The 27,913-nt window shown below is 49.3% G+C and overlaps 1 protein-coding gene across 1 annotated transcript; it reads left to right on the top strand.

The window, feature by feature from the left end:
• Positions 1 to 2,069: 2,069 nt before the first annotated feature.
• Positions 2,070 to 27,674, top strand: MCOLN1 (mucolipin TRP cation channel 1). The gene is made up of 13 exons (XM_060252397.1): positions 2,070 to 2,285; positions 7,085 to 7,252; positions 7,359 to 7,515; positions 9,083 to 9,197; positions 15,051 to 15,147; positions 15,313 to 15,412; positions 16,483 to 16,589; positions 23,208 to 23,357; positions 24,821 to 24,922; positions 25,226 to 25,348; positions 26,578 to 26,784; positions 27,139 to 27,272; positions 27,613 to 27,674. Exons 1-13 carry the CDS (start codon positions 2,196 to 2,198, stop codon positions 27,647 to 27,649), a joined length of 1,587 nt encoding a protein of 528 aa, XP_060108380.1. The 5' UTR covers positions 2,070 to 2,195; the 3' UTR covers positions 27,650 to 27,674.
• Positions 27,675 to 27,913: the final 239 nt, after the last annotated feature.

Genomic DNA, 27,913 nt, shown 5'->3' with positions numbered 1-27,913 from the left:
CTACTACTTCAAACCAACACGGCTGCCTATTTGGATCTACCATTTTTAAAGAAAGCATTTTTGCCTTCTGTGGTTTCTTTGACTTGGGTTTTTAACCACGTCGGCATCCTTTTAGACTTGGCAGTGCCTTTGCTGACTTGAAGTATGACTTTTATCTGTGTCTCAGGGTGGTTTTAAATAGTTCCCAAGCATTGTGGAGAGATTGGATTATTTTACTTCTTCCATATAATTTCCTTCTGATTAGTCCTCTTTTTTTTTTTTGCAAAGTTTCCTGTTTTGAAGTCATAATTTTGGACTTTGGGGGCAGCTTTCCATTGATGAGGTTTTTGAGCGCGAGATCTTGAGCCTTGCGCAGAATTAAGTTCTGGTTGTGGTTCTTTGACCAGCTGTTCCAATGTACAGTTGTTTATGATATCTGTAGTGTGACCTGAACAAGTGTTGGGTCAGGCAGTGTGAAGGTTGTAGCCTTGAGGACGGCCCTTTGTAACTGGCTCTACCTGGGTCTCCTCTTGATAACAGTTTGGAAATTCCAGCCAGTCCAGAAGCTCACGGCTCCTCTATTAGCAGGATCTTCCCACTGTGTCCCTTTCTGCAGTTGCTCCAGTGTTTACAGGTTAATTTCTGGGTTCAGTTCAAAGTGCTGGTTATTATTTACAGAGCCGTTGCTGGCCTCTGACCCCGAGAGCTACAGGGCTGGGTCTCTCAGTAGGCTCTCAGGATGAGCCAAGCTTTCGGAAGGTGCCACCGTCATGCACGGGGGGGGGGGGGGGGGGAAGCAACTGCCGCTGTCTGTCATGGCTCCCATCTGGTGGGACACCCGGCCTGGCAGACTCAGGAAGGGTCTCCTTTTCTGTCACTTCAGAGGGCATTTTTGTGCAGGAAACAGCAGTGTTGCAGAGACAAGTTGTGTACGCGGGCCTCTCTTGTGAGGGTAATAGGATGGTAAATGTGTGAAATAGCTGGGTGGTTTTCTTTTTTCATTCTCCAATGTGCTGCAGTTTCATTGGGTATATCACACTGTTTTGTCATTGTTTTTTAATTGTGTAATCTGGTTTTATGCATTACACTCTTTTTTACATTATTTTATGATCTTGTGTTGAGTTTTGCTAAGAAAAACAAAGAATAAATGAAGTAAGTAAAGTGAACTTTTAATGGCTGCTAGCATGGACTTTGGTGGATTCTGTTATCCACAAGCAGGTGGTATTTTGATCGTGGTTGGGTTGTGTGTGAGCCTTCAAGGCAATATTTTTATTTCTTTTGATTATCATACCAGGTCTTGTGAGGCTCTTGAAAGTGGAGATGCGATTCCCAAATTTTTCCATGGGCCCTTCTTCCTGCAGAAACTCGGAGGGTTTTGTTTGAGCTGGCGTGGGAGTCTGCTGGTTTGGGGATCTCTCTGGTCTCTGGGCAGAACTTTGATAATTCAATGTAGGCCTTGTTGGGAGTTTCCTCCTTCGTTTGGCAACTAGACAGGTAGGGCTCCCACACTGGAAACTGTTCTCATCCCTCTCTGTAGCCCTCCCCCAAGGGGTTGGGCAGCTTCAGTTTTGACTTGAACAGTGAAACAGATCTTTATGTGGCAGAGTCTGCTTCACCTGGTCACAGTTTGGTCACAGACAGAGCAATTCCGATTCCTGTGGCTCCCTGTTCAGTACAGTCATAGTTTGGCATGAACTCAAGTTTTGTATGCATGTCCTTAGGTGTTCCCTGACCACAACCGCATGCCTCAGTGGAGCCGGCGAAGCACAGATTGTGGGCTGGCCTTCCTGGCAGCAGCTGAATCCAGAACAGCAGGATGGGTGAGGAGGAAACAAGATGCTCTGAACACTTTGCAGAACTGCGAAGCTTTTCATTGTTGGCCTGATGGTGGGAAAGGGGACAGAATGATCAGGCCTCTTGTGCTAAGAGTCGTTGCAGCCTGCTCCTCAGGAGTTGTTGAGGGTGTTGAAAAAATGGCAGATTCAGGAGGCCTCTGAATTGGGCCACTTAGTACAGAAAATTGCATTGGGGAGGGAATTCCGTTCTTACAGCTGTTGTGATGCTCTTTGTTCTGTTATGTCTTTACAGAGACCCAGAAGCTGCTTGCCCCTGTGAACAGCTATGGGTCCCAGGATGGGGAAGACAAGATTAGCCTCAGGGCTGCTTCACTGCAGCCAGAAGAGGAGGACCTCCGCAGGCGCCTCAAATATTACTTCATGAGCCCCTGCGACAAGTTCCATGCCAAAGGCCGCAAGCCCTTTAAGCTGGTGCTCCAGCTGGTCAAGATACTGATTGTGACCATCCAGGTATGCGCACCTGCCGAGAGGGGGGCAGGGCTTGCTCAAGGGGTAACTTGTCTTTTAGAACTCTGAACTTAGTGGTCCCCTTCTGCTGCCAGCCAAAGATGGACTGTTCTCCTTGGGTTTTGCCAACCCCTTTAGGGATTTGTCTCAGGTAGTGGCTGTCAGAACTTTTTGTTGCGGGGAGTTCCACCAGTCAGTTGCTCCTTGTACTTAAGGAGGGTCCATTGAATTCCTCATCTTGTCTCATGGAGTGGCCATCCAACGGCATAGAGGCCAAGGTCTCTACGGGTTTCAGAGGGTTCAGCCTCTGGTATGTCCTTTCTGGTGAGATGACCCAACCACTTGGGTTTCAGAGGGTTCCTGCCTCTGAAGGTGGAGGTTTCCTTTAGTCACCATGGCTAGAATCTATCTCATCCCCCTTTTTAAAGCCATCTATTCCTGTGGCAATCTCTGCACCCCCTGGAAGTGAGTTTGGAAATTTAAGTCCTCATTTTGGAGAAGTATTCTCTTTTGTCTGCCTTAAACTATTGTCCACCAACTTCATGGGGTGCCCCAATTTCTAGTATAATGGGAGAGACAGAAAAAGTTCTCTGTATCATCTTTCTGCAACTCACGCATAATTTAATGTCTGTCATATTGCCCGAAGTCATCTTTTTCCCAAACTGAAATTTCCAAGACTTTACAGCCTTTTTTCCCTACAGGAAAGGCCCAGCTCCTTTAAACATCTTGTCTTCCGCCTTTTGTACTTTTTGCAGTGATCAGAACTGCACAGTATTGCAGATGAGAACACAGCACAGCTAAGGGCATCATTGTATGGCCTGTTTTAGTCTCTGTTTCCTAATAACCCCAGCGTGGGATTTGCCCTTTTCACCACTGCTGCGTCCTGAGGCAGCATTTCTGAGCTATCCACTGAAACCCTAAGATCCCATTCAATGTCTGTCTGAGCCGGTTCAGGACCTGTTGGTATATATTTAATTCTGGCATTTTTTGTTCTAAAGTATGTCAGCTTTTAATTACTAGTAAGTATATGTTGTCTGCCTGTGTGCTTATTGACACTTGGAAAGATTTCTCAGAGGCAGGCAAGGCAAATCTTTAATTAGTTCTGTCTCCTCCAGGGGGACCCAGAGTCCCTCCCATCCTTTCCGTCTCCATTTTATCCTCCCAGCCATCCTGGATTAGGCTGAGATTGTGGGACCAGCCAAGGTCATCCAGCCAACTTCCCTAATGGCAGAGGGGGGATTTGAACCTGGGTCTCCCAGATCCTGGCCCAGTTGCAAGTCTTCCTGGATGAAACATCTGCCCTGGACCCATTCCTGCCCGGTTTCCGCCTGGGCCATGGGATGGAGACGGTATTAGTTGCCCTCACAGACGACCTAAGAAGGCAACTGGACCAAGGCGGGTCAGGGCTCTGATTCTTCTTGATCTGTCGGCAGCATTTGACATGGTTGATTACGATCTTTTGACGCACCACCTCGCTGTCGCTGGAGTACAGGGGGTAACCTTACAATGGTTTTCATCCTTTCTCCAGGGACAGGGACAAAGGGTGATGCTTGGTGAGCAGATTTCCTTGCAGCACCCATTTATATGTGGAGAGCCGCAGGGAGCTATCCTCTCGCCAGTATTATTTAATATCTATATGCGCCCCCTTGCCCAGATTGCCCCAGGTTTTGTATGCTGATGACACCCAGCTCTGCCTGTTGATGGGTGGTAGACCGTCCTCCACCCCTGATCATCTGTCCGAGGCATTAGGAGCTGTGGCTGGATAGCTACAGCTACAGCAGAGCCGACTGAAGTTAAATCTAGCTAAGATGGCGGTCCTGAGCCGGGGGGGGTGTGTGGCTTTCATGCATCCAGCTCCCAGCCTTGGACAGTGTTGTTTTAGTTACCAACAGGTGAAGAACTTGGGAGTGATTCTGGATGCCTCCCTTTCTATGGAGGCTCAGGTCACGACAGTTGCCAGGTCTGCCCTTTTCTATATATGGCAGATCAGGCAACTGGCACCATATCTATCCCCCCAAGACTTAGCTACAGTGATCCATGCAATGGTCACTTCCAGACTGGACTACTGTAACTTGCTCTACACTGGCTTGCCCTTGAGGCTGATCTGGAAACTGCAGTGGGTGCAGAGTGTGGCAGCTCACCTGCTGACTGCATCACCTGTACAGGTGAGCACACAGCCGACGCTCCGCAGTCTGCACAGGCTGTCTATTGAGTACCGGGTCCATTTCAAGGTCTTGGTTTTGACTTTTAAAGCCCTGTGTACCTGCGGGCCTGTCTCTCGCCATATATGCCCCAGAGGTCGCTTTGTTCGACCTCCCAAGATCTTTTGACCCAGCCTCAGCCCAAGAGGTGCCTGTTTTGCCTCTACCAAGTCCAGGCCTGTTTAGGTCCTGGCCGCAACCCGGGGGAATCAGCTCCTTATCCAGGCCCTGCCTGGCTTGTTAGCCTTTCGTAGGGCCTGTAAAGCGGAGCCGTTCCGCCAGGCTTTTGGATGAGGCAGCGGGCATCCACTTGTTAGATCGGTTGGCCTCCCCTGCTGTACTATCGTGTCATACCATCATCAGTGCCGAAAAAGTTATGCTATTAAAACAGCATTGCTATTTCATCATTATTCAGACTGTTTGTTACTAACATCATAATATATGGTTCTGAGCTTAATGCTGTAACTGGTTTTATTATGATTTTAGCTGCTTGTTTGTTTTATTACTCCGCCCTGAGCCCCCATGGGGGAATGGGTGGAATATAAATAAACTAATAATAATACTTTAACTACTGCACTGCACTGCCTCTCCATACATGGCTGATATCTTCTTTGTCCAAATCACTTGGTGATTCTGCTGGCCCTGAACCTGTGCCTGAGTGAGCGGTCATTGAAGCAGACAAATCCAAACGGAACCATGTCGGTCAGGGAAGCCGAGTTCTGGAGGGAGGAGCAGGGATTGTGCTCCCTCCCCCGCACACTTTGCTAGGTTCTGCTGAGAGTGATGCGGCTGAGAGCTTAGAACATAAGAACATAAGAGAAGCCATGTTGGATCAGGCCAACGGCCCATCAAGTCCAACACTCTGTGTCACACAGTGGCAAAAAATGTTATATACACACATACACTGTGGCTAATAGCCACTGATGGACCTGTGCTCCATACACTGTGGCTAATAGCCACTGATGGACCTGTGCTCCATATTTTTATCTAAACCCCTCTTGAAGGTGGCTATACTTGTGGCCGCCACCACCTCCTGTGGCAGTGAATTCCACATGTTAATCACCCTTTGGGTGAAGAAGTACTTCCTTTTATCCGTCTTAACCTGTCTGCTCAGCAATTTCATCGAATGCCCACGAGTTCTTGTATTGTGAGAAAGGGAGAAAAGTACTTCTTTCTCTACTTTCTCCATTCCATGCATTATCTTGTAAACCTCTATCATGTCACCCCGCAGTCGACGTTTCTCCAAGCTAAAGAGTCCCAAGCGTTTCAACCTTTCTTCATAGGGAAAGTGCTCCAGCCCTTTAATCATTCTAGTTGCCCTTCTCTGCACCTTCTCTAAAGCTATAATATCCTTTTTGAGGTGCGGCGACCAGAACTGCACACAGTACTCCAAATGAGACCGCACCATCGATTTATACAGGGGCATTATGATACTGGCTGATTTATCCTCAATCCAGGAGGCGTTGTTGCTGGCACAGCTAGGCTCATGATCCTGCCAAAAGGTGTTCTTTTGGCTTCATTCAGGCTGGGAGATGACCCCATGCCTTGCTTAGCAGTGTCAGGTTCCCGGAAGTTCAAGAAATCACACAGTCCATTATTTAGGCAGGTTTTATTCCTTAAGCAACATGGAGGCAAAATATGGTTTTGCTAAGACTAAGGTCCCTTATTTAGCTCTATCCAACCGTTATACATTTAAACAAAGCAGGAAGGATTTTGGCGGGTCCCGTGCCCCATAATCCTGGAAACCCAGGTGCAGGTTAATCACATTCTACTTCAGTGTCTTACCTTGGGCCTCAGCTCAGGCCGATGGAAACATCATGAATAACAAGTTTCATAGATAAGAAGAGCTGGTGCACAAAGGGAGTAATTGCAATAGGAATGCATGCAAAATGCTCATGGTAAAAGTTACTGTGGGCAAGCAGACACTTGACAAGCAGGGCCCATGGATCCCTGCTGTGGTTAGCTCACAGCTAGACTGTTGTACTGCAGGCTGCGTGGGCCTGCCCTTACAGTGAACTCAAGATATTCCAGTTGGTGCAGCCTGTCTGCCACTGTGCATGATGTGGAGCAGGCATTTCGCACCCACCCTGCAGTCCCTTCGTTGGCTGCCGGTCAGTTACCAGGCTCAGCTGCAGGTTCTGCTTCTCAGCTGCTGGGTCCTTCCTGGCCTGTGGCAAAGCCCTTGGAGAGCAAAGCCACCCTGCAGACCCCTAAGATTGGCAGCTGCCTGTTGATCACGTTCCCTGTGGAGAGGCCAGGCAGTGGGGACCAGCAAGGCAGTCGTGCTTTTGTTCTTGTGCAGGAAGTGCAAGATGGAAGTGTTCAGGAGGGAATTTTTATAAAGGGATTAGAATTTGACAGAACAGCTCAAGAGGTTGTTTCCTTCACGAGGGGACGGAATTGTAGCAGCCTACGACTGCAGGCTGTTGCAGTGTTTGTGTGTGTGCCTTCAGCTGGAGTTAGGAAGAAGCTGCATTCTCTGACTGTGTCCCTGGAGAGGCCAGATGAGGAAGGAGGGAAGGAGGCTGTTTGAGAGATCAGCTGGGGCAAAGGCTGAGATGGGCAAAGCTGCCTTCTTGCTGACTGATTTGCTTCCTGCAGCTCATCCTCTTTGGACTTAGCAACCAGATGGTGGTGACCTTCAAGGAGGAGAACACCATCACTTTCAAGCATCTCTTCCTGAAGGACTATGCAGAGGGGTCAGAGGACACCTACGCTGTCTACACCCAGGCAGACGTCTATGATCGCATCTTTTACGCAGTGGACAAGGTGAGAAGGGATGGCAGGTAGGTGTGTGGCTGCAGGAGTGGGGGAGCCATGGCCATGTGGCTGGGAATAAGCACTAGTGGCATGCTGATGGCAGCTCTCCCCTCAGTACTTGGCCATTCCCAATGAGACGATCGGACGCTATGCCTACGTGCGTGCAGCCAGTGCAAACCAGTCAGCACTCATGCTCTGCCAGCAATACTACCGCAAAGGGAGGATTGACCCAGCCAATGACACCTTCAACATCGATCCCAAGATTGTCACTGGTGAGGGGAATGCTTGTTAAATTTGCAGGTGATACTAAACTAGGAGGGTTGCAAATACAGAAGACAACAGAGTCAGGATACAGGATGATCTTGACAGGCTGGAAGACTGGGCTGAAACCAATAAAATGAATTTTAACTGAGAAATGCAAAGTTCTGCATTCAGGTAGGAAAAAGCCAATGCATGCTTATAGGATGGGGGAGACTTCTCTTGAAAGTAGTATGTGCAAAAAGGATCTAGGGGTCTTAGTGGACCATACATGTACTGAACATGAGTCAACAGTGTGATATGGTAGCTAAAAAGGCAAAAGTGATTTTGGGCTGCATCAACAGAAGTATAGTGTACAGATCATGTGAAGTGATGGTATAAGACCACACCTAGAGTATTGTGTTCAGTTTTGGACACACAATTTAAGAAGGACATAAACAAGCTGGAATGTGTCCAGAGGAGGGCAACAAAGATGGTGAGGGGTCTAGAGAACAAATACTATGAGGAAAGGCTAAAGGAACTGGGTATGTTGAGCCTGGAGAAGAGACGACTGAGAGGTGATATGATCACCATTTTCAAGTACTTGAAGGGTTGTCATCTAAAGGACGGTAGAGAATTTTTTCTGCTCCCCCAGATGACCAACGAGTTGAAATTAAATCAGAAAAGTTTCTGACTAAACGTTAGGAAGATCTTCCGGACAGTTTGAGCAGTTCCTCAGTGGAAGAGGCTTCCTCCTGGGGAGGTGGTGGGCTGTCCTTCTTTGAATGTTTTTAAACAGAGGCTAGATGGCCACCTGACAGCAATGCTGACTTTGTGAATTGGACAGATCTTGAGACGGAGGGCAGGAAGGGTTGCATCAGTGCTTAGTTCTCGTGACCCTTTCTTACATGCCCAGGGAAAGGCTGATTGCTACTTTAGGTCAGTCAGCAATTTTTCTCCAGGCCAGTTTGGCAAGAGATCTGGAGGTTTTTTCCAAATTTCTGGGCACTGAGCAGGGGTCACTGGGTGTGTGTGTGGTGGGGGGAGGTATTTGTGAATTTTCTGCACTGTGCAGGGGGTTGGACTAGATGAATCTGGAGGTCCCTTCCAACTCTGATTTTATGAGTCAGATACTTCCATGTGGTCTTGGGTATTTCGCCTGCCCTGCACACACAGCGTGTGTGTTTGTGGGGTGCTTTCCTTTCACCCAGTCCAGCAATCTGGGGGACTATAGTTATGTTTTAGAAGAAAGGCAGCCCTGATATAGATTATGGTATGGTGTTGTATTGTCCTCTTTAGGGTCTGGAGGCTGCTGTATCTACCTCTGCCTTTCTACATTGCACTCCTATCTCAGAGCAATTTTATGTTGATTTGCAACATGAACTCGGGGAAGATGAGGCTTTCATTCAGCACTGTTCCCTGCGGGGTGGGTTCTGCTTTGGGAATGCTGTTCTCTTTGTGTTGCATTGTAGGAGAAAGGATGGAGAAAATGAAGCTTATTGGGACAGATACCATAAAGTTTCTTTTGACACACAACCCAGCATGTGTCTACGTGAGAGGGTCTTGGAGTTTGTTCTGAAGCTGTGTCTCCTTCCCTTGTAGAATGCCTGGGTGTGGATCCCCCAGAAAAGATAGTTTCACCGGACCCTGTGAGGAATTTTCCAGTCAACCGAGAGCCAAGCTACAGCTACAGGAATTTTACGCTCAAGTTTTACAAGTAAACTGCTGTATTTCCTTGATATTTCTTGATCGGCAGAGTGCAGCATAAATCAGAATAGGAGAGAGCCAACCTTGAGCAAGATAGGCAGCAATAATCCTGGTGGGATTGTTTTTCTGCCCCTAACAGAAGAGGTCTGCTTGGAAACCACTGGGAGGTCTTCTTCCAGTTACTCTTTTAGAGAAGGTCATTTCAGAGTTAGTTAGCACCTTGTGCATTTAGGCCTCAGTCCCTTTTAGTCCATGTTAGCCTGACATCTGGGAGAAATCTTGGCTGCCCTTGGCTAAACACTTGTTTGCCCCCTGGATTAGGAGAGCTTCGGTCAGGGGGTGTGCTTGCAAAACAAAAAGAGGCTCGATTGGCAAGGAGAAAAACCAGAGTGGGCCACATCCTCATGACTCAGTGTCAGTTGTGAAGTATAATGACCAAAAAGGTTGGTCACAGCTCCTCTCCAGCCCCCCCCCCCTTTTAGCACAACAGGACAAACTGCAGAGAGGAATCAGTCAAGGGCTCTTGGCTCTGGGGTTACTGTTTTAAATTTGACTGTTTTGAAAATTGATTTGCCCTCTATCCAGAGATAAGAGGCCTCACAGAGTGAAATTACTGCACCAAAGTCTTAAAGACAACATAAATAACATTAATCAATATTTTAAAAGCCAAAGGCCTAAAAACAGCATAGACGTTGTTCAGCAGCCTAAAATTATATCCAGAAAACAGCCCGGAGAGTAAAAGCAGAGTACAGAAGAAGTTTAAAATAATGGAATCCATCAGGTGAATACCTAGGTAAAAAGAAACGTTTTGTCCTGATACCACCTAAGAGACAGGAAAAGAAGCACGAGACGAGCATTCCAGTGCTACCTACCACTGCAGTCGCAGGCCCTGTTGTCCTGTCTTAATAGAAGAAACTTGGGATTGCTGACTCAAAAAAGCTGTTGCAATCACAACCAGACTCTTTCTTGTTCTGACTGTCCCTGTTTGGAAAGCTTTTCACTTTAAGACCTCTTCCCAAACACACTTCCTCTCCCCCCTCATAGTCACTCTAGATGCTTGCTCTGGACACCTCCTTTTCCCTCCAGCCACCCACAGAGGTGAAATCACTGTACAATAAAATCCACCCCCCCACCTCCCATTGTTCCTAACCCCTTCCTCATTCCAGCTGGTGTTCAGCCTTGGAATTTGCACCTTTGTGTGCTGAGGAGGGTCTGAGCTCACTCCCTTGCTCCGTGTGCTCCAGCCTCGCTTGCAGCATTGTCCAGATCCTCTGCTGGACTCCCTCCCCAAGTGCCCCTTGTGGAACCCCTAACCCTTGGGGTGGCTTAAGGTCTCTGCTGTGCTCCTCCCCCCAGCGTTCCAGTCCCAAGCAGAAGAGGTAATATTCCTCACGGATACTCCTTTGCTTTTCATCCCTCCCCCCCGCCCAGCCTCACGTGTGGCAGAATGTGCATAAACATGGCGTGAGGACTGTGGACAATTCTCTATGAGCTCCCTGCAGTATGTTTGAAGAGAAGCTGGTGCTTTGCTTCCCTCCCTTCGTCTTCATTCAGCCATGCATGGAGCTTTTTTGCTTTTCAAGAAGACCGTCAGACTCTGTTTGAGGGGTCTAAGCCCAGGGTTGTTGGGCAGTGGGGGTGGGGGCGTACACGCCATATTCTTTCTAGCTAGCTGTTAATAAAACCAGGTGTTGCGTTGGGCTCTGCCCCGGGATTTGCTGGGTGGTCTTGTTAGGCCGGTCCCAAGCCCTCTCAGCCTCACCTGCCTCACGGGTGTTGAGAGGAGAAAGGGGGAGGTGGGGGTGAGGATGCCAGCTGCTTTGGGTCCCCCCCCCCCACAGGGTAGAAAGGCAGGATAGAAATGTATAAATAAATGTGATTTTGTAATCAGTTTTGGTTTTGCATTTATATAATTAAAAGTAGGTTTACCACACAGAGAGAAGTAGTTTAGCAGTATTTTGTATTATGAGTATAGTAGAAAGTGGAGGAATTACATTTACTAATATGTATACTAATATACTAATGATACAGTGCTTATTTATTTAAGGATTTATTATATTTCTTTCTCTATCATTTCTTCTCCAGAGGTTTATTATCAGGAAGATTTAATAGAGTATGTCTCCCTCTCTTTACCCTGGAATGCAAAGATGGTAGTTGGTAGGGCGTCCCCTCCCCCGGCCCCTTCCCCATGAGTGGCTTTCCCACTGATCTTCATCGTGGTCTCTGTGCAGTCCCACACATGGGTCTTGCCACAGTCTCCAATAGCTCACCTAGAGCATTTTTTGGCGCGCTCTCCCACTCGCCCTGGGGAGCAGGCATCGACTGCGCATGCCTGGAGCGAGCAGGAGGCGCCCCTCCCACTCAGTTTCTTCCTTTTCGCCACCCGGACAACACCTACCTTGCTGCGTTCCTCTCTCCTCAGTTCGCCTTTCCTGCTTGGGGTAACGTATTCTTCTTTTCTCTTTATCTCCATTTCTGCTTTTTTCGTCCTTATAAAATCTAAAAAAAAAAAAAAAGCCCTTGTTTCTGCGCTTTCCTTTCCCTTTATTTTCTTCCCTCCCTTCCCCTCCCTTGTCCGGAGTGTATGGAAGGGAAAATTACATTTTAAAAGTGTTGGAGGTGTGGAGCTAAAATCCCTACCTCAGACGGACACTCTTATTGTCTTTTTTGCTTGGGTGAGGCTCATTGGGTTGATACCTGCCCCCACTGCACCAGCTTCGGAAAACAGGCGCAAAAAAATTGAGCAGTGAGACTCCAAAGTTTTCTGCTCGAAAAATCTCTCCAAGTCATGCCCCGTTCTGATTCGCCGCCTCCCCCACAACGAGCGGGAGATTGGCTGTGTCAGCTGCTGTTCAACCCCCTAAGAAGCATAAGTCCGACAAGAGAGCGTCCAAGCACTTCCGGCCATAAGTCTTCGAAGAAGTCTCACCACTCCGATTCGTCGGCCACGGTTCCAAAGAAGCCTCGCGACCCGACACAGTTGGCTCCAACAACTTCTCCAACAGCTACCACCTCGACAGCCATGGCTTCGGTTCCCACCTATTCGGTATCATCTCCACCTCTAATTCCTCCAGAGCTCTCGGTGCCTTCCGACGTCATCTCTGATATCCCTCAACTCACTCCTCATGCTCCAGTCGAGGTCATTCTGATCCGGTCCCGATCACCTTCAGTCCACTCCATAGTGCCTTTCGACATTCTCGAATCCGACCCTCATTCGGATCCTCTGACCCTCAGGAACATGTCCGGTCTCTACTTCAAGCTGGATCTTTTCGGGACATTGGAGTTTCCCCTCTCTACAGGGAGTCTTCGACACAAGTGTCCCCCCAACATGTCCGCTCTCGCTCGCCGGCTTGCTGCCATGACTTCCGTTCCCGCGCACCAGTCTACTGTGACTACTGTGATTACTACCAGATGGGTCGATACGAGTACTCCTCGGTCTCTAGATCTCCATCTCCTCGACACTGTAGAGTCTACCACCACTATTCCCATTCCCCCTCGGAGGAGGTTTTCCGGTGCTTTCGGTACTGTGAACTGGGTGTCGCGTCCCACAGAGACCATGACGTTTCAATGCCTCGACTCCGTGATTTTGAGCCTTCATGCCCTTCGCCTCGGTACCGTGAGCCTTCTTGAACCCAAGACATTGAGACCATGAACCTCCTCGAGACCATGAGTCTTGTATGCCTCGAGTCCATGATGCTCCAGTTTGCGCCACTATGTCCTATCAAACCAATTGTGCCAGTTTGGAGTTTGTCGTTAGTTGTTGCACAACTCATGAAACCTCCGTTTGAACCCTTGGCTACTGTGGATCTCAATCTTCTCTCTTGGAAGACTGCCCTGTTGGTTGCACTCACTTCTGGAAAGCGGGCCAGTGGCTTGTGTGCGTTCTGCTCTGATCCACCTTACACAGTTTTTCATAGGAACAAGGTGGTCCTGAGAGCGGATCCTGCTTTCTTACCCAAGGTTGTATCGAAATTTCATCTTTCAACTTCTACTTCATTGCCCACGTTTTCCCCTAATCCTAAGGACTCTGGACAGAGAGCTCTACATACCCTCAACGTCAGAAGAGCTTTTGTCTTTTTACCTCTCTCGTACACAACCGTTCCATAAGGACCCTAATCTGTTTGTGGCCTACGGCAGTCCTCAAAGAGGATGCAAAATTTCTACCCAGAGACTCCCTAAGTGGGTATCCATTGCAATCCGGTTGTGCTACGAAGTTGCTAAGCAACCTTTACCCGAGGGTTTTAAAGCTCACTTGACTAGAGCAGTCTTGACCTCCTCGGCCTTCCTGGAGGGCGTCTCCTTAGAGGACGTTTGCTTTGCTGCATCATGGTCCTTGCCATCCACGTTCGTCTCCCACTATGCTTTGGACGTTCGTGCCAGATGGGACGCCTTCTTCGGCCAAGCGGTTCTCAGGTCCATCTTTCATTGAAATCACCCCAGGTGAGTGCATGCAAACATTATAAGTATGAAAATATTTTTTTCTTGCCAGCACCCACCTTCCTTTTTGACTTTCAGCTTGCTGGGACTGCACAGAGACCACGATAAAGATAAACAGGTTACTTACCTGTAACTGATTATCTTCGAGCGGTCGTCTGTGCAGTCACACACGCCCACCCAGCCTTCCCCTCTGCTGGCTTTTTCTGCTCTGGTTTTTTAACCTTTGTAGACTGTCAGTAGTAGCTGGAAAAAACTGAGTGGGAGGGGCGCCTCCTGCTCGCTCCAGGCATGCACAGTCGATGCCTGCTCCCCAGGGCGAGTGGGAGAGCACGCCAAAAAACGCTCTAGGCGATCTATTGGAGCCTGAGGTATGGATTTGTTGCTTGTGGCAAGACCCATGTGTGGGACTGCACAGATGACCACTCGAAGATCATCAGTTACAGGTAAGCAACTTGGGTTTTTTCTACTTTGTCCTTTTTTCTTGCCCCTTATTATTCAGGAGGAGGTGGGCTCTCCTTCCTTGAAGGTTTTAAACAGAGGCTAGATGGCCATCTGACAGCAATGAAGATCCTGTGAATTTAGGGGGAGGTGTTTGTGAACATTGTGCAGGGAGTTGGACTAGATGATCCTGGAGGTCCCTTCCAACTCTAGGATTCTATGATTAACTGCAGCTGACCCCAAGCCCTCTTGCTGCATCATAGCAGTATAAGAGGACAGTTAGTGATGTCACTGGAGTATTTGCTGTTTGTTCTTTTTGGCATCTTTCCCACCCTTTTCCTTTTGAGCTTCCTCTGGTTGGTGGGAAGATCTCTGCTTTTGATATCTATGTCAAATACTAATTTATCGGTAGCAGCACCCTAACAGACTTAGCTGATCCTATAAAAAGGGCCAGAATTGGAGCTTACATTAAAGAGAGAGACAGAGAAGTACCGGTAATAGCATCTTATTTGTTTTCTTGTACTCCCTCTACCTAGAATCCCTGAGGGGAAGATGCCCACCTCTTGTACATAAAACATTCTTGAGTATTACACAGTACATCTATAGACCGTTAGGCACATGCAAACCCATATAAATCCAAAATCTTATTTGGACAGAAGCATTCACAATATTAGCAGCATATTAGCATATCTTTGCAAATTTGTTATATATGTCTACAGGAATTGTTATCTAATACTGTAGAGTGACTTACGTAAAAATCTCCAAACAAAATATTGAGAGAGTAAATCCTTGTTTGAAAAAGCATTTCATTCATTTCAAAAGATAAAATATTTCCCAGGAATTTTTTTCAGTGCTTCCCAAAATGTCCTATGTTCCTGGTGGGGAAATGTGTGTGTTTCTTCTGAATTCTTCTGGTTTTCTTCTAATATTTTTTTCTCCGGGCCTTCACATCTTTAGAGTTGATTTGCAAATTATTTTTCTCTGGCAGGTTGATTAATGTCACCCTCCAGTTCAAGCTGAAAGCCATCAACATCCAGACCATCATCAACAATGAGATCCCAGACTGCTACACCTTTTCTATAACTGTGAGCAGCTGCAGCCACTCACCCTTTTGGCTTTGTCTGAAGGCGTTTCCCTTCATGTGGGGAGCTGGAAGAGCCCAGGCCCTCACAAAAGGCTTTTCTTGTGCTCCCCAGTGGAAAGTTTTCCCAGACATTGCAGTTTGTTCCTTTTCTTCTCTCTGTCCCCAGATTGTATTTGACAATAAAGCACACAGTGGCCGAGTGAAGATCCATTTGGACAACAAAGTGGATATCCGGGAGTGCAAAGACCCCAGCGTGTATGGCAAAGGTACTTCCTGGAAAGGACTGGTGCTGCGTTGGTGCTGGAAGCATGCAAATCTGGTTGTTAATAAGCATGAAAGGGCATTCAAAACTCCTTTGTGAAGTTGTAGTGTTTCAAGGTGCTGCAGACATTGGTAAAGCTGTGTGTTCTACACCAGCATTTCCTGTGTTTTGTTGTACTCCCTGCGGAGAAAATACCCATCTCTTGCACATAAAACATTCTTGAGTATTACACAGTACATCTATAGACCGTTAGCCACATGATTGCTAAATCTGTGGGCCGGGGCCACATGGAGGCTGAACAGATTTTTCAGCAAACTTGAATTGGTTTAAATCCTCTGAAAACAGGGGAGAAGGGAGCCCCGCTGGGTTCAGCAACAGTGATGCAGCCAAGGAAATCTCACAGGCCTGGAGCCTGACTGGAAGCTGCTCTGAGCCAGCTGTGGCGGCAGAGGATTCTGGCTGCTGCTCTGGGCCCAGCAGCAATGGTGGAGTGTGTCAGCAGCTTCCCCAGCCTGGCTGGGGTAGGCGCAGTGGCGGCAGAGGACATTGGCTGCTGCTCTGGGCAAGCTGTAGCACTCCATTGGTGGTGGTGGAGCCTGAAGCTGTTTGGCAATGGGGGGTGGGGAAGGAGTCAGAGTCTTCTGCTGCCCCAGTGAGCCATAAAGAGGGAATCAGCAGCAGTAGGAGAGAGATTTCCTCCACTTGTGGGACTCCGTTTTGCAGCTTCTCTTTGGTGGCAAGGGCTAGCAGACCCGTGTCAGGATTTCTTGGAGCATGTGCTTGAACTTAGGGTGTGCTTTGCTCTCGGTTTCTAGGGCAGGCCCCAATTTTGAGAGAGAATATTGTTGGCAATGTTGTGAGCAAACACACTTGGCTCCCAACAACCCTTTCTGTTTCACCGGCCTCCGTCATGGAGTGTGTTCCTCTGGCAGGGGTGCTTCCTGCTGATGCAAGGCCTTCGGATTGCTTGGATCTGAAGCTTTGGGGTTTGCTCTTGGGCACCCTGCATACTGAACAAGTGCTAAATGGTTTGGGGGGTTTTGGATACTGAAAGGCTGCTCTCCTTCCTTGCAGGAGACAATCGTCTGCGGATGTTCTTTGACGTGGTCGTGCTCCTCATCTGTGTGTTTTCCTTCATCTTGTGCACCCGCTCGATCGTCAGAGGTCTTCGGCTGCAGCATGTAAGCACTGCCTGTTCCACAGAGAATCCACGGGGCTGCAGGGTGATGCTGGGTCTCCTTCCAACCCTCGTTCCATCCCAAGACATGGTGGAAAGGGGGAAGGGGCTAGGAGAGTAAGCCCTTTTGCGAGCGACTCTGATGCTGTATAATGCCAGGTCCTTTAATAACAAGACCTTGGCAAAAAATTGTTTTGTAGCACAAGCAGTGGACCTGGTGGGTGTGACTGAGACCTGGACAAGGGAGGGCAAGACGATCACCTTGAAAGGTCTCCCCCGCGCCCCCCCCCCCCCGTCTTCTCGGACCTCCATCAGTCCTGAACTGGGGGGCATAAATCAAGAATTGTTTTCCTTCAGGATGCTCCCCGTACCAAAGATGCAGATGCGGTTCAATGTGGCCAAGTGCAAAGTAATGCACATTGGGGCCAAGAATCCCAGCTACAAATACAAGTTGATGGGGTGTGAACTGGCAGAGACTGACCAAGAGAGATCTTGGGGTCATGGTAGATAACTCACTGAAAATATCATGACAGTGTGCGATTGCAATAAAAAAGGCCAACGGCATGCTGGGAATTATTAGGAAGGGAATTGAAAACAAATCAGCCAGTATCATAATGCCCCTGTATAAATCGATGGTGCGGTCTCATTTGGAGTACTGTGTGCAGTTCTGGTCACCGCACCTCAAAAAGGATATTATAGCATTGGAGAAGGTCCAGAAAAGGGCAACTAGAATGATTAAAGGGCTGGAACACTTTCTCTATGAAGAAAGGTTGAAACGCTTGGGACTCTTTAGCTTGGAGAAACGTCGACTGCAGGGTGACATGATAGAGGTTTACAAGATAATGCATGGTATGGAGAAAGTAGAGAAAGAAGTACTTTTCTCCCTTTCTCACAATACAAGAACTCGTGGGCATTCGATGAAATTGCTGAGCAGACAGGTTAAAACGGAAAAAAAGGAAGTACTTCTTCACCCAAAGGGTGATTAATATGTGGAATTCACTGCCACAGGAGGTGGTGGCGGCCACAAGCATAGCCACCTTCAAGAGGGGTTTAGATAAAAATATGGAGCAGAGGTCCATCAGTGGCTATTAGCCAGAGTGTGTGTGTGTGTGTATAATATATATATATAAATTTTTTGCCACTGTGTGACACAGAGTGTTGGACTGGATGGGCCATTGGCCTGATCTAACATGGCTTCTCTTATGTTCTTAAAGACCCCTGGTTTTGATTGTGTGGATCTGGTTTGGGATACTGGCTGGTGTGCCGACCGCTTAGTGCACCCAGCTGATGGCTTACTGAACCTTCTGCTGGTCATTCTGGGGGACTTCAACATCCTTGCTGATGGCTGCTGCCTCCTCGGACCTGGTGTCGTCCATGGCAGCACTGGGACTCTCCCAGATTGTAGCAGCTCCCACACATCGGGCAGGCCACGCGCTGGATTTGACCTTTGGCAGGGAGATAAATGTAGATCTGGTGGCCATTGATGAAGCGCCATGATTCGATCACTTTGCCCTGAAGGCCGAGCTCGGTGGCAAGTGGATTTATAATAGTTTGCAGAGACGAATGGACCCAGTTGGGTTCCAGAATGCTCTGTGGGATCCCATGCCCCCTGGGATTGCCTCTCCTAACATGCCCCCCCCCCCAGAACCTTCTGGGGGTCCCTGGCCCGAAAGAGATCAGCTGTCCTTGACCAGAGCCACATCTTTTTTGTGCCTAGCGCTGACCTGGTGGAACTCTGCCGAATGATAGCCAAGCCCTGTGGGACCTGCTGCAGTTCCACAGGGCATGTAAGGCAGATGAGGCCAGCAACAGTTTTCCACCTAGCCTGACTCTCTTCTCCTTCCCTCTCCCCCCACAGAGTAAGGATATAAATTGGTTTCTTAGTGCCACCTGTAGCGTATTGGGATTGTATCAAACTGTTTTAATCTGGATGAGATCAGAAGCTGCTCCTATCTAGAGTAGTTCTCTCTGAGCTCTCTCAGCCTCACCTCCCTCACAGGGTGTCTGTTGTGGGGAGAGGAAGGGAAAGAGAGTGTAAGCTGCTCAGATTCTTTCAGGCAGTGAAGGGCGGGGTATAAGTCCTAGCTCCTCCTCCTCCTTCCTTGACTTGTAAGTTTATTTACTAAAATGTTGTTCATCCCCTGAGCCCGGCTTGCAGGGAATGGCGGTCAGCCAGCCAAATATAGAAATGGAAATAAATAAGGTTGGGACATTAGCTCTGCTGGATCCCTCATGATCCCTGTCTGGACCCCTCGAGCCCCAGGGCCTTGCGGGGCCTACCGTGGGGCCTGCCAGCCCCCCTTCCTGGTGCCCACGGGCCTGTGTGGGGCTGTTGCACAGCAAGGTTTCTGACTGGATTGGGGTTCAGATGGAACTGCCTCCATGGTGTGGGTCTTATTCTCTTTCACTCTTCTTTCCCAGTGTATGTTTTAAATTACCCCTTTTCTCCTCTGAATTTGGGCTCCCTATGTGGGCTCCAATCAGAGTTGGAAGGGACCTTCAGGGTCATCTAGTCCAACTCCCCCGCCACAATGCAGGAAATTTACAAGTACCCCCCCCCCCACACACACACACACCCAGTGACCCCTGCTCCATGCCCAGAAGATGGCAAAAACAAAAACAAAACCTCTCCAGGATCCCTGGTCAGACTGGCCTGGAGAAAAACCACTGCCTGACCCCAAGGTGGCCATCAGCATTTCCCTGGGTGTGCAAGAAAGGGGCACAAGAACTAAGCCCTGATGCAGCCTTCCTGCCCTCCCTCTCAGGATCTGTCTAAGTTACAGAATCAAAACACACCGTGCAAAACAAAACAAACCACTATAACAATACGGTTGTGTCCATTTTGGAGGAACTCCAGGGCTTGTTAATAATTCTTCAGTGTACTCCTGGACAGCCACCCATATATCTTTATAGCAGGTGGCGCTGTTTCTTCACGCCATCAGAGCCTGTATTACTAACCAAGCACAGCTAAATAATATATACAACTCAACATACCCGTATGGAAAAAATAAAGTACCGAGAATTATTACTTACAAGTCATGATTAGCAGTGACCTTCAAGACTCATGACTTGAGAGTCATGTGGTAAAAGGACAAGTCCTCTTGTGGATCAGAAACTGGCTAATTAATAGGAAACAGAGAGTGAGTATAAATGGGCAATTTTTGCAGTGGGGGGTGGTAAGCAGTGGGGTGCCACAGGGCTCAATACTGGGTCCAATGCTTTTTAACTTGTTCATTAATGATTTGGAGTTGGGAATAAGCAGTGAAGGGGCTAAGTTTGCAGATGACACTAAATTGTTCAGGGTGGTGAGAACCAGAGAGGATCGCTTTACTCTGCTCTGGTAAGCCTCATCTGGAGTGCTGTATTCAGTTTTGGGCACCACACTTTAAGAAGGATATAGACAAGCTGGAACGGGTCCAGAGGAGGGCGACGAAGATGGTGAGGGGTCTGGAGACCAAGTCCTATGAGGAAAGGTTGAAGGAGCTGGGCATGTTTAGCCTGGAGAGGAGGCAGCTGAGAGGTGATAGGATCACCATCTTCAAGTACTTGAAGGGCTGTCATATAGAGGATAGTGTGGAATTGTTTTCTGTGGACCCAAAAGGTAAGACCAGAACCAGTTGGTTGAAATTAAATCAAAAGAGTTTCCAGCTCAACATTAGGAAGAACTTCCTGACCGTTAGAGCGATTCCTCAGTGGAACAGGCTTCCTCCTTGGGAGGTGGTGGGCTCTCCTTCCTTGGAGGTTTTTCAACAGAAGCTAGATGGCCATCTGACAGCAATGAAGAGCCTGTGAATTTACGGGGAGGTGTTTGTGAGTTCCCTGCATTGTGCAGGGGGTTAGGTCCTTTCCAGCTCTATGATTCCATGATCTGTCGAGGCTGGGCAAGTGGGTGTCAACATGGCAAATAAGGTTTGTGGAGAAACACCATTTTAGGCTAGGATTATCTGTGAGTTGGCTGTCAGACTCAAAGAAGGGCTTGGATATAGTCTCTTCCTCCTTCCCCCTCCCCTCCTGTCTGGAAGCAGCAATTCTGAGGAGGCCTCCCAGAGAGACAAGAAGTCTTTCAGGCTGGTCTCCCAGAAGGCTGCAGGTAGGTAGACCAGTTCCTGGGCGGGAACTGGATTTTATTTTGGAGATTTTGGGCGGGAAGCCTTCAGTTTGAGTTTGAATTCAGTCTTGGAGATCAGTTAGTTGAGAAGGTATGGTCAGGCTTGCAGCAGTCCAAGTAAGGTGCCTGCCTTGTAGGTTATCTAGTGAGGGCAAGTAGCATAATAGGGAGAAAAGGAGCTTTTTTTCTTCCTACTATGATTTGTTGCTTCTGTTCACTTTTAAAAAATGCCTGTAAGTAGTTGTATGTTGTAAATAAATGTTTAAAGTGGAGTCCCTCTGTCCCACCTAGTTTCCCCAATCACCTTAGACCACGCTACTGTAAGAGGAGTCCAGGGAAGGGGGAAGGCATGCAGTTGGCAAAGGTGCCAATCCTTCAGGGGACTCCCAAAGAAGGACTTTGGTCTCTGTGATAACCAGGTGCTGGGTTGGCAGAGGACCTTGAGGCCTGGCCTCAGAACTGGCAAGGGGGATTGGGAGTCCTGTTCCTCTCAGTCAGGAACCCCTAAATTGAGCAGGTGGTGGCAGCGTGTCCTAGTGGTGGGAAGAAGATAAGCTTCCTACAGGTGTTGGCAACCCAAAAGGGAGTTGATGGGACTAGGTCTGAAGATCGAATCGGGCTGGTTCTGTTAGAAGGTTCAATGAGGCCAAGTGCAAAGTAATGCACATTGGGGCCAAAAATCCTAACTATAAATACAAGTTGATGGGGTGTGAAGATCTTGGGGTCGTGGTAGATAACTCACTGAAAATGTCAAGACAGTGTGCGACTGCAATAAAAAAGGCCAACGCCATGCTGGGAATTATTAGGAAGGGAATTGAAAACAATTCAGCCAGTATCATAATGCCCCTGTATAAATCGATGGTGTGGTCTCATTTGAAGTACTGTGTACAATTCTGGTCACCACACCTCAAAAAGGATATTATAGCTTTGGAAAAAGTCCAGAAAAGGGCAACTAGATTGATTAAAGGGTTGGAATACTTTCCCTATGAAGGTTGAAACGCTTGGGGCTCTTTAGCTTGGAGAAATGTCGACTGAGGGGTGACATGACAGAGGTTTACAAGATTCTGCATGGGATAGAGAAGGTAGAGAAAGAAGTCCTTTCTCCCTTTCTCACAATATGAGAACTCGTGGGCATTCAATGAAATTGCTGAACAGTCAGGTTAGAACGGATAAAAGGAAGTACTTCTTCGACCAAAGGGTGATTGACACATGGAATTCGCTGCCACAGGAGGTGGTGGCGGCTGCAAGCATAGAGGGCTTCAAGAAGGGATTGGATAAACATCTGAAGCAGTGGTCCATCAGTGGCTCTTAGCTGCAGCGTATTCTTGGAGCTCTCTGTCTGGGGCAGGGATGCTCTGTATTCTTGGTGCTTGGGTGGGGGCTCAGTGGGAGGGCTTCTGGTGTCCTGATGGACCTCCTGATGGCACCTGGGTTGGGGTTTTTTTGCCACTGTGTGACAAAGAGACCAATTTCCCACTCAGCTTATGTCGCTCTCATGCTCCTAAGTGGAACTTTCGTCCGCTTTCATACTACCTTCCTGGGGCTGCAACTAGCGTAGACTTTTTCACGCAGCAAACAGAAATTGGTTTTCAGAAGTTTCTATTTGCTGCTTAGAAAAGCTGCCGCCAGTTGCAGCCCTGGGGCAGAGAGTGTGAAATCAGACGAAAGCCCCGCTGAGAACAGGAGCGTGAGAGCCGCTAAGGTGAGTGGGAAATGGGTCAGAGTGTTGGACTGGAGGGGCCATTGGCCTGATCCAACAGGGCTTCTCTTATGTTCTTATGTGACACAGAGTGATGGACTGGAGGGGCCATTGGTCTGATCCAACAGAGCTTTTCTTATGTTCTTATGTGACCCAGAGTGTTGGACTGGATGGGCCACTGGCCTGATCCAACAGGGCTTCTCTTATGTTCTTATGTGACACGGAGTGTTGGACTGGAGGGGCCATTGGCCTGATCGAACATGGCTTCTCTTATGTTCTTATGTGACACAGAGTGTTGGACAGGATGGGCCATTGGCCTGATCCAACATGGCTGCTCTTACGTTACTTACAAGTCTTAAGAACATAATTCTTGGTACTTTAGTGCCTCCAGTCTGGAATGCTGAGTTGTGTATAGTATACTACAGGGATACTCATACTCCAACGACTCATACTATACTCATACAGGGATCTCATACTCCAGCGACGTGAAGAAACAGTGGCAGCACCTGCTATGAAGATATATTCTGATACGTATGGCTCCGCCTCCCACGGCAGCCGTTTTTGTCGTTGCACCCACCACCTTGTGTCCGACCCTCCAAAAGACTGGGGTCTAGAAGCAAATGGATCATCCGGCCAAGTCTGCAGCTGTACAGCCCAGTTTTTCAAAGGCATGCTGAGCTTGATAGAAGTTGCCCCGTCCTTCCCTTACGGAGCGAGAGGAGAGGCGGGACAGCAGTGAAGACTTGAGACTGAAGTGGGGGGAGCAGCAGCTTTGGTGAGGACGCAGCTCAACAGGGCACCCTTTTTGTTTTCAGGAGTTCAGCCAGTTCTTCCAGCAGCATTACAACCAGGGTGTCTGCCTGTCAGACCGCATGGAGTTTGTGAACGGCTGGTACATCCTACTCGTCGTGAGTGACGTCCTCACTGTGTCTGGGACCATCATGAAGATTGGGATTGAGTCCAAGGTGAGCAGCCGGCCTGGCAGACTTGTGTCTTGGCAGCCCCGGGGAGAAGGCTTAGAATTCTGGGCTGCAGTCCCAGCTGCCAAAGTCCCAATCCCACCTGCGCTTGTGGGGCAAAAAAGGCTAGCCCCGTTGCTTTAAAACATTTCTGTCTATTGTGCTCATCTCCTCAGATGGAAGGCAGCCAGCAAGGCGTGGGGTTAAGAAAGGCCAGGACTAGAACAGCCATGTCCATAGCAGCTGGAAACCATTTCCCCCTCTCTCAGAGGCTCTGGGGAATGAGCCTTCCTTCCTCCACCCCGCCCCCCCCCAGCAGAGGCTGTGTGGAATGAGCCTGGGGATGTTTAGCCTAAGAGGTGATAGGATCACCATCTATGGGTACTTGAAGGGCTGTCATAGAGAGGATGGGGTGGAATTGTTTTCTTTTGCCCCAGAAGGTCAGGCCAGAACCAGCGGGTTGAAATTAAAAGAGTTTCCAGCTCAACATTAGGAAGAACTTCCTGACCGTTAGAGCGGTTCCTCAGTGGAACAGGCTTCCTCCTTGGGAGGTGGTGGGCTCTCCCTCCTTGGAGGTTTTTCAACAGAGGCTGGATGGCCCTCTGACAGCAATGAGGATCCTGTGAATTTAGGGGGAGGGGTTTGTGAGTTTAGAGCAGTTCCTCAGTGGAACAGGCTTCCTCCTTCGGAGGTGGTGGGCTCTCCCTCCTTGGAGATTTTTCAGCAGAGGCTAGATGGCCATCTGACAGCAATGAAGATCCTGTGAATTTAGGGGGAGGGGTTTAGAGCGGTTTCTCAGTGGAAGAGGCTTCCTCCTTGGGAGGTGGTGGGCTCTCCTTCCTTGGAGGTTTTTCAGCAGAGGCTAGATAGCCCTCTGACAGCAGTGAAGATCCTGTGAATTTAGAGGGAGGTGTTTGTGAATTTTCTGTATTGTGCAGGGGGTCGGACTAGGTGACCCTAGAGGTCCCTTCCAACTCTGTTTCTTTGTGGGGGCAGAAATTAGCATCTGTAGTGAGACAAGATCCCTCTCTGAAGAAGGGTGCATGCACAGAAGGGCTCATCCCCAGTGTGTAACTTCATGGGTCTTTAAGGTGCCACCGGACTCAAACCTTGTTCTGCTGCTTCAGACCAACATGGCTGCTGCCCACCTGAATATAAGCATCCTGTCTACCTGTTTAGCCTTGAGGGTTTACTGTTGTGAACTTGTGAATGAACTCCAGTTCAGCAGTGTCCCGTTGTGCTCTCCCCTTGAAGCTTCTCCATTTGAGGACTGCCACTCTTAGGTCAGCAGTAGTGGAATGAGCTGGAATCCAGCTGTTCTGTCTAAATCTAATAGTTTAGCACCAGCCAAGCCTTCTTCCTTCTCCACCGGCATCCCCTCTCCCGTGGTTGGTTTGAGCCTCGGTGTGTCCGCCCACTTGGCCCCTCGGCCACTGCCTCAAGCAACTGGTGTTGATTGTTGTTGACAGAACTTGGCGAGCTATGACGTGTGCAGCATCCTTCTGGGCACTTCCACACTCTTGGTTTGGGTGGGCGTCATGCGCTACCTCAGCTTCTTCCAGAAATACAATGTGAGTTTTTAACAGCTGCTTCCTCCCACCCCTCACCCCCCGCGGGAGGCAGCTCTGTAGGCCTCCCAGATCCTGCCTCTGGAACTTTGGCTGGTTCTGAATGAAAACTCAGAGGTTCAAAGTGATACATTCTGCACCTGGTCCCTAAGTTCAGTGCTGGCCAGGTTCATTTCTGCCTGTACCTGCGTGTTCAGCTGCCTAAGTCTCCCTCAGTCCAGGGCTGATCTGGAACTGGAGCTTGGCCCCTCTTCCCGATCCCCCCTCCCCCAAACTGCCTTTCCCTCTCACTTGGTTCCTCCCCAGATCCTCATCGTCACCATGCAGGTGGCCCTCCCCAACGTCATCCGCTTCTGCTGCTGTGTGGCCGTCATTTATCTGGGCTACTGCTTCTGCGGCTGGATCGTGCTGGGACCCTACCATGTCAAGGTATCCTGTCTAGAAGAGCTGGGTGTGGGGCTGAGCAGCAAGGGGCCAAATCACTCCAAAATACCTTCTCAGGAGGTGGTCCTGGGTGCTCCTGTCTGGGGGAGGAGGTGACTAGGGCTTTGTGCCCATGCGGAGGAGGCCTCTCAAAGGAGGCAACACGGGGCAGGCAGGCTTCTCTCGTGGGCCACTGCACAAGCCAAATCCATCGGCACCCCCGTGATGACGGTGCCAGCCTCCCGCATCTCAAAGAGGAACAGCAGGGGTTCCCTGCTCTGTTCCTAAACAAGAGCTCTATAGCCTCTCACATTTCAGGAGAATGCCAGAATTAGCACTCTGGAGGGTGGATGGTTTGCCGTGGGCCACATCCACAGATTGTCAGCTTCTCAGTATTGGTTGTGCATAGATGGTCAGCCTGTCTGCAAGATCTGCATAGTGCAGTTGGTTGGTTTGAAGACAGACAAGCTGCCTGGAAGAGGCACCTAGCCAACCTCACCTACTTTGCTCCAGTAAACTCACACAGAGAGATATAAAAATAAAAGTTTATTAAAACAAAAATCCCAATAGGTGGTCAAAAGACCAAAGTGTACAGTTCAGCAGAGAAAATGCTCATAAAACAAATACGCTAAAATCACTAACTCCTCTCAGCTCTGTTGCTGAGGCTTGACGTCTTCGGTGCGTAGCACAAGTATAGTCTCGGGCAGCATAGAAGCAGTCCAAGAGCTGAGAGCTAACTGCACATCTGGATAGGCATTCTCTTGGGAAACCTTCTTCAGCCTGTCACTGGGCTATCTCGGGGGACCCTTCCAAAGTATGGGCTGCGGGACTGGTGGCAGCTGTGGAAACAAGCAAACAAGACTAATGCTCAGCGAGAGAGCTGTCCAACAAGATGGATGCTTTCTTGACAGTTGCCTTTGGCTGGTGCTCAGCTGAGCTGCGGGAGTGATCCTGCAACTCAGGGTGCTGACCATGTGAGGTCTGTGCTGGATGGTTTTGCCACCAACCGTTCTGGTTTGCGGTATGTCTCTTGCCTCCGGGTCCTTGCGACAGTATCTGAGCTGGAGCAACATCCGGTTAGGTTAGGCATTGTGACTTGCCTTCTCTTGTGCTGAGCTTACTGCAGAGAACTGGCCTGTGGGACTGAGGTAGCCCCCCGCCCTCCCCGTTGCAAGCAGCAGCAGCAGCTCTGCCCCCCTGGCCCCTGATTTCTGTGCCCGCTCTTCTGGTTTCAGTTCCGCTCCTTGTCGATGGTGTCCGAATGCCTTTTCTCCCTCATCAACGGGGATGACATGTTTGTGACTTTTGCTGAGATGCAGCAGAACAGCTATCTGGTGTGGCTCTTCAGCCAGCTCTACCTGTACACCTTCATCAGCCTCTTCATCTACATGGTGCTCAGCCTCTTCATTGCTTTGATCACCGGCTCCTACGAGACCATCAAGGTGAGCCGAGGCAGAGGCGGGGCTGAGTGGCGTTGCTTGGCGGAGAGCTGAATGGTGGGAACTCCAGTGAGGTTCCTTATCTCAGGACTGCGTGGGGTGCATCAGAGGGGTCTGGGGGGCAGGCGTTAATAAAGGTCAAGAGAGTTTTTTGAACTTTGTTTGCTGGGGCGGAAGGGTTTCTCCTTTTATCCTAAGTTCCAGATGGGCATTGGCCCTCCAAGGTCTCAGGCAGAGATCTTTCTCATCGTCGCCCTGACTTCATGCGACTTGCCCCTTAGCCCAGTAGTCCTACAAAAGGCTAATTAGCGGGCAGAGTGGGCCCTGTTAAACACCTCCCGTCTCCCATCCTTGCAGCATCAGTGCGAGGACGAGATGGCTGCCACGCAGCTCCACGCCTATATTGCTGAGTGCAAGGACAGCCCGAAGTCTGGCAAATTTCGCCGGGAAAACAGTTCCTCTTGCTCTGTCTTCTGCTGCTGCTGTGAACCGTAAGTCTGCAGGGTTAGTGAGCGACTGCATCTCTTCTTGTTCTCTTTGGGGTTAAGCAGCTGGGGTTGGGAAAGCAGTCTCAGTGTCTTCTTCCTACAGTGGCAACAGGAAAGACTCACCTCTCCCCCACCTGCACACTGCTGCTGCCGTCAGAGGAGAGGTGCTGAGGGTTTGCAGTGAATGCTGGGGTGAGGGGGGAGCACTTGGGGTGGAAGGTGAGGCTGCTGCTGCCGCTTGTGGTCTGGGGCACATCGAGCTGCTCTCTCGTTTGCAAGGGGGTGTCGGGGTATCCAGCCTGATGGTTTCCTCCTCCTCTTTTTTCTTCTCTGCAACCCCCAGGACTCGACTGGAGGAGAACGTCCTGGTCGTCAACTGAGGCCTGCAACGTGGCCAGAGAAGGGCCAGCTCCGCTGCTTGAAGGTGGTGGACTTTGGAGCAAGAGAAGGCGGCTTCCGCCAGGAAGGCAAGAGAGGGCTGCTCCTGGTGTGGATCCCCACAGGGGAGGGGGCTGCGCCACAAGGGGGAGACGTGCCCTGGTGTGGCGGCTGTGTGTGACATTCTGAACAGTACCTCTAGGCTCCCGATAAGGCCGTGTGCCCCATGTTGCCCGTGCTGTGGAGAGCGAAGAAGCTGCCAAGTA

The sequence above is a fragment of the Heteronotia binoei genome, chromosome 13 (genome assembly GCF_032191835.1).
Source record: "Heteronotia binoei isolate CCM8104 ecotype False Entrance Well chromosome 13, APGP_CSIRO_Hbin_v1, whole genome shotgun sequence".
In the NCBI taxonomy this organism is placed as follows: Eukaryota; Metazoa; Chordata; class Lepidosauria; order Squamata; family Gekkonidae; genus Heteronotia; species Heteronotia binoei.
The sequence above is the reverse complement of the archived record's forward strand: the minus strand, read 5'-3'. Positions and strand labels throughout refer to the sequence as shown.

Excerpts from the sequence above, each read along its gene's own strand:
- MCOLN1 (XM_060252397.1), top strand. The coding sequence starts at position 2,196 with ATGAGCCCCTGCGACAAGTTCCATGCCAAAGGCCGCAAGCCCTTTAAG. Across the intron at positions 2,286-7,084 it reads TACTGATTGTGACCATCCAG|CTCATCCTCTTTGGACTTAG; the intron begins GTATGCGCACCT and ends TGCTTCCTGCAG. Across the intron at positions 7,253-7,358 it reads TCTTTTACGCAGTGGACAAG|TACTTGGCCATTCCCAATGA; the intron begins GTGAGAAGGGAT and ends CTCTCCCCTCAG.